This window comes from Leptonychotes weddellii, chromosome 8 (assembly GCF_054177405.1).
Source record: "Leptonychotes weddellii isolate Sample4059 chromosome 8, ASM5417740v2, whole genome shotgun sequence".
NCBI classification, from domain to species: Eukaryota; Metazoa; Chordata; class Mammalia; order Carnivora; family Phocidae; genus Leptonychotes; species Leptonychotes weddellii.
The window spans coordinates 83,206,210-83,219,085 of record NC_138376.1 but is presented as its reverse complement, the minus strand read 5'-3'; the positions used below and the strand labels follow the sequence as shown (position 1 = coordinate 83,219,085).

Genomic DNA, 12,876 nt, shown 5'->3' with positions numbered 1-12,876 from the left:
ACAGAGGTTACCTACAGCAGCCGAGGGGGAGAAGCACCTGTGGGAAGCAGGCTGGGTGTGAGAGCGCAGGGCACGGTGGAGTCTGCTGCGGACCGGCCAACAGGCAGGCCCCAGGTAAGGAGAGCCGCGACTACTTATCTACTGCCAGACGTTTCTGTTTCACAACAAGCTGGAAACCAGATTTCTTTTCTTTTTAAACCAAATTGTTCTGTTTTTGTTTTTGTTTTTTTAATGTTCATGACTGATTTAAATTTCTAAAAATACTGTGTGGATCAGATCGGATGGTATTTGTGCGGTAGTTTGTGACCTCTACTAAAGCTCACGGTTTGAAGAAGTTTAAAAAGAAAAGACACCAGTTGCTATAAATGATTTAGGATGGAAGGAGTGAAGGTTGTTTTTCTTTTTCCTTTTTTTTTTTCAATGAGGAAGATAGGAGCACATTTAAATGCAGATGAATGGGGATGATCCAATAAGGAAGGAAATGCCAAAGTGGAGAGAGAGAAATCACTCTAGAGAGACTGGTGGGAGAGGGGTATCTAAAGTCTGAGGAGCGGGCGGAGAGGGCGGAGGCCGCTCTGACAAGGAGGTAAGCTCCCCACGGAAAGAGGAAGTGTGTGCAGCTCTGCTTGCCGTGAGCGGTTGAGGAAGTGCCCTTGGAACGGCTTCTGTCTATATAACACAGCATCCGTGTCGAGGGTTCCTTGGGAGTCAGGAGGATGAGAGCAAAGTTTGCTATCGTTGCTGTGGAAAACAAGAAAAGTGAGCAAAGTGAGCAGCACTGGGGGCCAGGCAAAGTTGCAGGTCACAGATCTCCAGCAGTCCCCATCTTCTCACTTGTCACGTTCTCTCCAGTGGAGAAAATCAGCCTGGTGAACTTTATCTCTTAGTTGTCTCTTACGCATCCACGTTCCTGTGTATTCACAGTGAGTGTATTTGTGAGCATCCATCCGATGATCTTTACGTTCTCAGGTTGCCAGAGAAATACTGGAGCCAGAAGCTTCCGTACAAACTGCCCCCGTTGAAGGAGCCCATCCATCTCACGAGTCTTCCTTTGCCTGGATATCTGGAACAGGTTCAGTTACATGATTGTCTGTGTACATACATTAGTAGAGTACAACGATCTCTTTTTTAACAATAATTTTTATTTTGGTAACACTGAAATTCAAGGCAGAGTTTTCTGATTTTAAGCTGCAAATCCACTCTGAACCTGTTTTGGTTTTGGATGGCTGGGAAAATAAGAAGTGAGAAGAACCCCTGCTTCTCTAGCTAATTTCCAAATATCTGCAATAAAGTGAAGAGAGAGCAGATTGTCGTGAAATTGTTTACATTTGACTTGTGGTTAGATTTCTTATTTTGAATGTCAGGGTCTGTAAAACTTTTTAAATTTGAAAGGTGCGGATTCAGTCTCCGAGAGGTTTATTCACTGCTCAAAAGTGTCCAGTTGCAATACCACCACAACTGAACTGGCGAAGTCATATTTTCCCCAAATCTAGGGGCAAATGCCCCCAAACGCTACTCAAGTCACATCTTATCATCTAAATATAACTCTTTTTAAACAAAATAAAACTTACCAGTAATCAACCACTATTTTAAAAGCTCTTTTAAATTTTTCTATAAAATTAATGCCTAGGGCACAATTTCATACCTTTCTCAGAAATTCTTAACCACTTAGGGACGCCTGGGTGGCTCAGTCGGTTAAGCGGCTGCCTTCGGCCCAGGTCATGATCCCAGGGTCCTGGGATCGAGTCCCATATTGGGCTCCTTGCTCAGTAGGGAACCTGCTTCTCCCTCTCTCTCCCTCTGCTTGTGCTCTGTCAAATAAATAAAATCTTTAAAAAAAAAAAAAAGAAATTCTTAACCACTTCATTTTATTCAACTTGCCTAGATGGTGAGCCTTCAGTCTGGTTTAATATCAAAAGGTAAGATGAGGCTCACCCAGAGAGGAGTAGTCTCATAAAGGCCACGTTTCATCAGGAGGGCCTCACCTCTTCTTTGCCCACACAGGGTTCCAGAATCTTTGCTGCGGTGACTGACAACTGTGGTCTCTGGAATTCCTTGCCAGGTGGTCAAGGGTCCTGACAGCAGAGGCAGTCTGGCCAGTTCTGGCAATGGAAGTAGAAAATGGGCCAAGACAACTCAAAGCCCAGGGACCCCTTCTTTTGTCTTTAATATTTTATGGAAAATGTCAAACATAAAAATAGAAAGGATTGTGTAATGAGGCCCATGTATCTATCAGCCACCTGACGTTCAGCCAATTTGTAATTTTCAATCTTCCTAATCAAAAGTACTTTGTGTTCCTTTCCATGTTCATTAAGTGGTCATTTAACCACCTATAGGCCCCATCCCCAACACCAAAGAATAGCCTCTTTATCTATTTGCCACTGAGAAAAGAAGCCAAATTCAAATATACATGTGCTCTACATTGTCCCCGCTGCAGGGTATCGCAACTTCACTAATTAAAGCAATGAATGCAGCAGGATGCTTAAAGCCCAAATTCCCGTTTTTAAGTATAAAGAGATCTGCACTACTGTATATAGCATTTCACCTAAAAGGTATGTCTTCTTTAATGATATGCTACTCAGAACTAATTTAACATCATTTGTAGTATACGTGATGAATGTATAGGATTGTTGAGCTGAGTCGGCTGCTTGCATTGGTAGCACTGCAAATATTTTAATGAAAATAACCAATTTGAGGTTCTAGTAAAGCAAGGACCACGAATTACGATCGGCTCTCAATAATCCATGCCGTAGGGAAAGGTGAATAGAGGCAGTTATGATCTAAAATGGAATAATCCCCAAATCTTACTTGGGATTTGGATATCTTCTCAGTTATAGCTGTGCAACTCTTTCACACACATAGTTCTCTTTCTTTTTAATTTAATGATTCACTAACCTAACAGAAAACATTCAGTTCTGTGACATTTTCTACAGCCTTCAATCCCAAAAGTTCTGAATATACCAGAAGGAAGTATAAGAAGAAGTTGCAGCAATTTATGGAGAGTTGTGAACTCATCACATACCTGGGTGCCAAGATGACCAGAAAATACAAGGAACCTCAGTTTAGAGCCATTGACTTTGATCATAAATTACAGACCTTTCTCTCTCTTAGAAATACAGACCCAGTTAATGGCTAGTTTGCTTGGGCAACTGCAACCAGGACGTCAAGAGTTATCTGAAAGGGATAGAAGGAAATAGGTTGAAAATCTGGCCCTGTCTGCTGTACTTTTTCCCTTCTGAGTGATACACCGTGGCTGCCAGCCGTCAAATGGACTCAAAGCTCTACCGGCCCAGAAAGGGTGCTCTCCTGGAAGCCTACGGCTTGACATAATTTAAAAATGTATTGCTCTTTGCATTCATGATTTGCATTCATACATTCATGCTTTAACGACATAGTTATTCCATTTAGAATATTTAGGTAACTTATTTTACTTAATCTATTGTTCAATTTCCTTTTTAACATTTTTAGCCTCTGTTAAAGAAAATTACTCAGTAAATGTTAGAAAGCTTCAAGAAACAAAATTAACATTGATATAAATAAAATAGAAACATTGGTTACACTTTCAACATAAGGAGTTGTTTGTAAACTTCATGAACCTGAGACACTTTATCATTTTCCCAACAAAATAAATGCATTGAGATAACTAAATGGCTGCCTCTTTTCTTTTTCTTAAATATTCAAGAAGCAAGCTTTATACATTATTTTGTAATTAGAAATCACCTGGAGTTTTGAGAAGGATGAAATCTGGAGTCTTGTCATATGACATTATCCAGAAGTATATATGTTAGAGGAAAACTCACTAAATTGCATTTGAATGAGATTTTTAAAATATTATCAATTTTTCAACAGCAGTATAAGAAATGTAGAATATGAAATAGCAAGACTGGCTCTTCAAAAAATAAAAAATACAACTACTATATGTGTGATCTTGGGTAAATCTCAGTTTCTCTGAACGTTTGTTGTTTAATCTCCAAAATGAGTGATTTAGGGTTTTTTTTCCAGCTTAATGAGGTATAATTGACAAAATTACCTATATTTAAAGTGTACAACATGGTGATTTTGATACAGGTATGCCTTGTGAAATATGTCCCACAATCAAGTTAATTAACCCATCCATTGCCTCACATAGTTACTTTGTGTGTGTCTCTATGTGTGTGTAGTGAGAACCCTTAAGAGCCACTCTGTTAGCAAAATTTAAGTATACAGTACAGTATTATCAACTATAGCCACCATATTGTACACTAGGTCTTCAGAATTTATTCATGTTATAATTGAAAGTTTGTACCTTTTGGCCAATATCTCCCATTTCTCCTACTGCCCAGCCCTTGGCAACCGCCATTCTAGTTACTCTCTGCTTCTAATGAGCTTGACCTTTTTGGTTTTTTAGATTCCACACATATATGATGCCATGCAGTATTTGTCTTTCTCTGTCTGTCTGGCTTATTTCACTTAGCATAATGTCCTTCAGGTTCATCCATGTTGTCTTTGACCCTATAATTTCAACAATGTTAATTAAAAACTAGAAGGCTGTCCTATATATTTTTGTATAATATATTTTCATAACAAAATATATTTAAACAAAAGAAAAAATAAGAATTGAGATTCTAACCAGAGGGTGAAAGACATTCCAGGAGTTAACAAACATGTATATTTACCAAATGTGAGCCAGGAATGGTGAAGACTGCTCAGTTTATACAAGCATGTATATATTTACAAGGACCTCTCTCAGTCTAGGGTAAGAAATAAAAATGTAAACAGATACACAACACCCCTACAAAATGCAGGAGATACAGGACCTAGAAACTGGAGCACTACTGAATTAGTCTTGTAAAATCTCTATAAAGTGGAGGTATTGACCCTATAAAGATGCCCTATTGGCACAGAACAATGTCAATTACTCTTCTGTTCCCCTCAGATACATTTAAGTCATGAGCTTTGGACTATAGTTTCTGCCTGCTACAGTTATCAGTCAACCATCATAGCCTGCAAGGGTGTTTTTGATTCCCTTCATAATGTCCAAGGACTTCTACCAACCTCTAGTTGCTAGATGCTTGTGACCCTCTCTTTCCTTCAAACTCCTGCTGGGTTCTCCATTGACCCAATTCACCCAGAAGCCAGTAGGTACTGGGCTTTGTTGAAGTCTTTGCAGCTTCCAGGGCTAAAAGATGGGGAAGAAGAGTGGAGATTGAATTTGGAGGGGAAAGAGAAAAAAATCTGGATAGCCTCTTCTGTATCAGTATTCACCTGTAAGTGATCTTATAAGAATTTATAATCTATACTCTGATAATTCCAGTATTAATATCCCAAATTCTGTTCTCATCTCTGAACTTCAGGCTCTTGTCTACATGTGCTTACTGTATATCTTTACTTGGTTATCTAGTTGACATCTCAAATTTAATATTCCCACCCCATACTTGTTATTCACCCAGTTTCTCTTTCTCCAGTTTTCTCCCAGATTAGTTCATGGTAATGCTGTACACTCAGTTGATTTGGTCCCAAACCTAGGGATGAACCTGGATTGCATTCTTTCCTTCACTCCCCACATCTAGTCTCTCAGCAAGTCCTGTCAAAGATTACCTCCAAAATATACCATGAGTCTGGGCTCTTTTCATGTTTTGTACTCCTCTCACCTACTTTCCATGCTTCTGTTCATGTTCCTCTAGGATCAACTTTCCATCTAGCACCTGGAGCAGTCTTTAAATATATAAATCGGATTTCATCATTCTCTTTTTAAAATCTTCCAATGGCTTCCTACTTCAGTTAAAATAAAATCCAAACACTTTACTCCTGTCAGATGTGTGATTAATTTTATATGTCAACTTGAAGGCTATATTTGGATGAGATTCAAATGTAAATCAGTGGACTGAGACTAAAACTGACCTCCGTAATGTGGGTGGGCTTTATCTAATTAGTTGAAGGCCTGAATAGAACAAACAGTGCAACCTCCTTGAGTAAAGGCAATTTTCCAGCAGACTGCCTTCAGACTTCATTTGCACTATCAACTCTTCTGGGTCTGAAGCCTGTCAGCTGACACTGCAGATTTTAGACTTCCCAACCTCCATAATCATCGAACCAATTCCTTGGAATAAATGTAAATCTTTCTCTCTCTATATATATATATCCCTTGGTTCTGTTTATCTTGAGAACTCTGGCTAATATAGCATAAAACACCTTGCATGATCTAGTCCTACCTCACTTTTCAACATCTTCTCCATTCTCTTTTATCTGTTCCGTCCTTCTTTTGGATTGACTAGGACTTTTTAATTTCATTTTCCCTCTGAAGTTTTCAAAGTTATGCACTCTATTTCTATCCATTGAGTAGGCTATCACTACTCTTAACATGAATGCTTAGTCTGAAGATAATCAATACCTCTATCCTTAAAACACTTAATAGTATTCACCAGCTTGCCATATTAAATGCTATTTTATTCAATATTTCAGACCTAGTTTATTTATTATCCAAGTTAGACATTTTCTTTTCATAATCAGTGTTTATTTAGATTTCCCCCATGTTTGCTGTTTTTCTCTCTGTCACCAGTCCTTCTTACGTCTCAGACTTTCCTTGTAGGGTTATTTTCCTTCCTATAGTAGGGTTTGTTGGGGGTTAATGCTTTCAATTTTTGTTTGTCCAAAACTGTTTTGATTTTGTCCTTGTTCATTATGATAATTTTATGATATAAAAAATTAGAAATAGACAATCTCAATAAGCCTATATCTATTTTAAAAATTGAATCAATAAATAATAACCTTCCAAAATGGGAAGTGCCAGGCCCAGATGGTTCACTGGTAAATTCTATCAAACATTTAAGGAAGAAATTATACCATTTCTCTACAAAATCTCTATTTCTCTATCAATCTCTTTCAGAAGATAGAAGCTGAGGGAATACTTTCTAATTCATTCTATGGGGATATCACTACCCTAATACCCTAATACCAAAACTAGACCAAGACATTACAAGAAAAGAAAACTATAGACCAATATCTCTCATGAACATGGATGTAAAAACGCTAAGCAAAATATTAGCAAATTGAATCCAATAAGTATAGAAAGACTTATACACCACAACCAAGTGAAATTTATCCCAGGTATGCAAGGCTGGTTCAACATTCAAAAATCAGTTAATGTAATCCACCACATTAACAGGTTAAAGAAAAATTACATGGTCATATCAATAGATGCAGAAAAAGCATTTGACAAAACCCAACACTCATTCATTACAGAAACTCTCACTGAACTAGGAATAGATGAGAGCTTCAACTTGATAGATCATTTACAAAAACTTGAAGCTTATACCATACTTAATGGTGAGAAACTAGAAGCTTCCCCACTAGGATCAAAAATAAAGATGTTCCCTCTCACTACTCTTTTTCAACATCATACTGGAAGTCCTAACTAATGCAGTAATACAAGAAAAGGAAGTAAAAGTTATACTAATTGAGAAGGAAGAAATAAAAATGCCTTTGTTCACAGACAACACGATAATCTATGTAGAAAATACAAAGAATCAACCAAAAAACCTGGAATTAACAAGTGATTACAGCAAGGTTACAGTAAACAATGTTAATATATAAAAGTCAATCACTTTCATATATGCCAGCAATGAACAAATGGAATTTGAAATTGAAAACACAATACCATTTATATTAGCACCCAAATAAAATACTTAGGTATAAATCTAACAAAATACATATAATATGTATATGAGGAAAACTTCAAAATTGTTGAATGAAATCAAAGAACTAACTAAAAGGAGAGATATTCCATGTCCACGGATAGGAAGACCATATTGTCAAGATCTCAGTCCTCCCAACTTGATCTGCATATTCAACGCAATCCCAATCAAAATCCCGGTAAGTTATGTTGTGAATACCAAAAAACTAATTCTGAAGTTTGTATGGAGAGGCAAAAGACCCAGAATAGCCAGCATAATATTGAAGGAAAAGAACAAAGTCAGAGGACTTACACCACCCAACTTCAACATTTATTATAAGGCTACAATAATCAAGACAGTGTCATTTTGGCAAAAGAATAGACAGATTAGTGGAACAGAAAAGAGAGCCCACATAATTATATACAGTCAACTGATCTTTGACAAAGGAGCAAAGATGGTCTTTCCAACAATTGGTGCTGGACATCCACGTGGAAAAAAATGAATCTAGACACAGATTTTACACCCTTCATAAAATCACCTCAAAATGGATCACAGATCAAAATGTAAAATGCAAAACTATAAAATCCCTAGAAGACAACATGGGAGAACCTAGATGACCTTGAGTATGGCAATGACTTTTTAGATACAATGCCAAAGGCATGATCCATGAAAGAAATGACTGATAAACTGGACTTCATTAAAATTAAAAACTTCTGCTCTGCAAGACCTTGTCAAAATAATAAGAGGACAAACCTCAGCCTGGGAGAAAATACTTGCAAAAATATATATCTGATTAAAGACAGTTACTCAAAATATAAAGAGAACTCTTAAAACTCAATAATAAGAAAATGAATAACCCAGTCTAAAAATGAGTAACAGACCTGAACAGACAATTCACCAAAGAAGATATGCAGATGGAAATATGCACATGAAAAGCTGCTCGATATAATGTCATTAGGGAAATGCAAATTAAAACAACAAGATACCACTACACACCTATTAGAATGGCCAAAATCCAGAACACTGACAATACCAAATGCTAATAAGGATGTGGAATAACAGGAACTCTGATCATTGCTGGTGGGAATGCAAAATGCTACAGTCACTTTGGAAGACAACTTGGCAGTTGATTACAAAACTAAACAACTAAACATACTCTTACCATATGAACCAGCAATAGCACTCCTTGGTATTTACCCAAAAGAGGTGAAAACTTACGCCCACACAAAAACCTGCGCAAAGATGCTTATAGGAGCAATTGCCAAAACATGGAAGCAACCAAGATGTCCTTCATTAGATGAATGTATAAATAAACTGTGGTACATCCAGACAATGAAATATTATTCACCACTAAAAAGAAATGAACTATGAAGCTATGGAAAGACATGGAGAAAACTTAAATGCATACTGCTAAGTGAAAGAAGCCAATCTGAAAAGGTCACATACTGTGTGATTCCAACTATATGATATTCCAGAAAAGGCACATGGAGACAGTAAAAAGATCAATTGATTTCAGAAGTTAGCAGTGAAAGAAGGATGAATAGTCAGAGCACAGAGGATTTTTAGGGCAGTGAAACAATTCTATAGGATACTATAATGGTGGATTCATGTCATTATACATTTGTCCAAACGCATTAACTGTACAACATGGAGAGTGAACCCTAATGTAAACTGTGGACTTTGGGTGATAATGATGTGTCTGTGTAGGTTCATCAACTGTAATAAATGTACCACTCTGATGCTGGAGGTTACGGTAGGAGAGGCCGCGCATGTTGGGGACAGGGGCCGTGTGGAAACTCTCTGTACTTTCTGCTCAATCTTGCTGTGAACCTAAAACTATTCTAAAAAATAAAGTCTATTTAAAAGGGGAAGAAATAGGTAAATTTTGAAAATATCACTCCACCAAAGACTTCTTGCTTCTGCTATTGCTGTCGAAAAGTCAGCTGTCAGTGAAGTGGGTTTCTTTGATAGGTAATTAGTATTTTCTTTCTACATCCTTTTAAGATCTCTTTATCTTTGATGTTCTGCACTTTGACTACAAGGTATCTCGTCGTGAATTTTTGTTTGTTTAGCCTTCTTGGAATTTGTTTTCCAAGTCTGTAGATTTGTGTTTTGCACCAATTTGGGAAAATTCTCATCAGCATCTTTAAATATTGTTTCTCTCTCATTCTCACTAATCTATCTGGAATCCCAGTTAGATTATATGACAAATCATTCTTATTCTGTTCTCTGTGTCCCTTGACCTCTCTTCCATACTTTCTATTTCCTTTTTTTAGACTAGCTTTATGGGCAATATTTTTAGATTTACCTTTTAGGTAGATCAACTTCAACTATTTAATCTGTCCATGGAGTTTTGTGTGTGGTTATGTATAAGCGTTACTGAACTATAATCCATTGATTTTTAAATTTCATTGATTACATTTTAACTTCTGGAAGGACTTTCCGAGTAGTGGTTCTTTTTAAAATTATGAATGGTTACAAATTTTTGGAGTTGACTTTTACTCCTCACCTGAAGCCGAGGCCAAGAAAGATATGTTCTCTTGCTCTCTCCCTTTGCCAGGAGGCAGATTTTTTTTTTTCTAGCCCACCCTTTCATGGAGATTGTAGCCCTTTTGAGGGGCCTGGTTTCTGCAGCAGGGCTTCTGTTCCGACTCCCTACCTCATACACATCAAAGGCATTGTCTTCTGGTCCCAGTTTACCCATTAAAACCTAAGCCTCTAGCTTCTGGTTTCACTAAACACCATGGCTTAGGATTTCCATGGCTCCAAGACTAGTTTACTACTCTGATTTCAATTCCCTCTATTTTTTGGCCCCTTACTTTCCTTTAAGTTCTGTTACGCATTTTGTGCTGTCATTTCTAGCTATCCTGTAGTGGAAGTGTTTTTCATAATTTTCATAAAAGGCTTTCATAATTTAACTTCCTGTATTGTCAGAATCAGACATCCTTTCCAATGAAGATTGTCAGATAAGACACAGGATGCTCAATTAAATCTGAATTTCAGATGATCACATACATTTTTTTAGTACAAGAATGCTCTATGCTATATTGTTCATTGTTTATCTGAAATTCAAATTTTGCTGGATGTCCTAGCAACCGTACTAGGACGAGGACTAGGTTGTACTAGGTTGTTTGATCTGGCAACCTTACTTCCAATCTCCTCCCCGCTCATTGACTGTGCTCCCAGCCACCGGCCTTTCTGTCCCTCAAAAGTAGCAAACTCACTTCCAGTCTCAGAGCCTTTATGCTTGCTTTTCCCTTACCTGGAACATTCTTATTCCAGATTTTCACAAAGCTGGCTCCGTATCATTTAGATCTCAGCTCAATGTCACCCTACTCACTTCACTTTCCCTGCCAATCTTCAACATCATTATAACGCTTAACACTTTCTGAAACTACATGATCTGTTTACTTGGGTTTTTGTCCTTTCTCCTCTTAGTAGAGTGTAAGGCTCATGGGGGCAAGGGCCGTGTTAGTTGCTGTATCCCCAGCACCTGACACAGAGCCTGGCACTTAGTAGGCATTGAAAAAGTATTTGTTGGATGAATAATTGGCACCCCAAAACCTGTTCTGCAAGATTCAAAGTTATGAAGATCAGCTGAAGGTAAAGCAGCTGGCCATAACCAAAGAGAACAACAATAAATAGTTCAAGAAAAGCCAACACGGATCCTAAACAAAATTGCCTTGAAGAAAGGACTGTCTCTGCGGTGAGCGGCAGATGCAGGAAGATCCCCCAGACCCACCTCCGGTCACAGAGCTTGGGCTGTAGTGAGTAGTGACTGAAACAGGAGTGGGAGTGCCTGGCTTAACTGGGCCCTGAGTTATTTTCTGCTGTTGGATTGAGGACCTGTGTAGGAGCAATGTTTTTCCTGCAGTTCTGTGGCAATGAGAAATAATGGGGTAACTGACCCCTCAGATTGACTTCTCTTTCTGCTGATGTAGAAGTCAGGCAGGGTACCCCATCTCACTTGGACCCCCACAAATCCTAGGGTTTAGAGGCAATTCAAGACCTCAGAGAAGGGGCTAATTTAATACAAACTAGTAAAATTTTTAAAAAGCCAGGCTGGTAATTACATCTTCAATTTCAAAATCTTGGAGGCTGGGGCGCCTGGGTGGCTCAGTCGGTTAGGCTTCTGCCTTCGGCTCAGGTCATGATCTCAGGGTCCTGGGATCGAGCCCCACATTGAGCTCCCTGCTTAGTGGGGAGTCTGCTTCTGCCTCTGCCCCTCCCCTCTGCTCATGTTCTCTCTCTGGCTCTCTCTCTCTCAAATAAATAAAAATCTTAAAAATAAATAAATAAAAAATCTTGGAGGCTAATAAATGGCATGCTGGAGATCTGGAAGTGTGTCTTGGGAGGGATAAATTACAGATGGTCCCTGACTTACGACAGTTTGACTTAGAATTTTTCGATTTTACAATGATGCCGAAAGCAATACACATTCAGCAGAAACTGTACTTTAAATTTTGAATTTTGATCATTTGCCAGGCTATGATATGCAGCAGGATGCCCTCTCGTGATGCTGGTCAGTGGGAGCAAGCTGCAGCTCCCAGTCAGCCACAGGATCATGATGAGGGTAAACAACCCATACACTTACAACCACTCTGTACTCAGACAGCCATTCCGTTTTTCACTTTCAGTACAGTATTCAATAAATTACAGGAGATAATCAACATTCACAACATTCACAAATAGGCTTTGTGTTAGATGGTTTTGCTCAACTGCAGGCCAATGTCCGTGTTCTGAGCATGTTTAAGGTAGGCTAGGCTAAGCTATTATGTTCAGTAGGTTAGGTGTATTAAATGACTTAGAATATTTTTAACTTATGATATTTTCAAATTACGATGGTTTTATCACGACACACCGCCATTGTAAGTGGAGGAAGATCTGTATAAGCAATTAGGTATTGGTGAATCATAAATTGAGAGAGTGAAAATGCTGAAATAGTTGGAGAGAGAAGTAGGAGGGGACTGAACTTGGCCGGGGCTTGTAGACCATATCAAGAAGCTTGGCCTTTATTAGGAGGGTACATGGAAGCCCCATTGGATTTTAATCAGGGGAATGACTCCAGTCTCCGGGAGTGATCTGTACTTGGGAGAGATCTCCCTACTCCTGTGTATTGGAGAGAACAGCACTGCAACTAAGACTGGTCAGAAAGACGAGGAAAACCTGAATAACCATAATGATAATTTTAATCATAGTAGATATGAATTAAACCAGACACTCA

General features: G+C 38.4%; 1 protein-coding gene across 1 annotated transcript in view; it reads left to right on the top strand.

The window, feature by feature from the left end:
- AK9 (adenylate kinase 9) overlaps positions 1-3,638 on the top strand; it is a 96,208-nt gene extending 92,570 nt beyond the window's left edge. Inside the window, exons 30-32 of the mRNA XM_081829364.1 lie at positions 970-1,072; positions 2,438-2,552; positions 2,934-3,638. Of these exons, the coding sequence (XP_081685490.1) occupies positions 970-1,072; positions 2,438-2,552; positions 2,934-3,136 (421 nt within the window). The 3' untranslated portion in view covers positions 3,137-3,638. The remainder of the gene's footprint in view (positions 1-969; positions 1,073-2,437; positions 2,553-2,933) is intronic.
- The last annotated feature ends 9,238 nt before the right edge of the window (positions 3,639-12,876 follow it).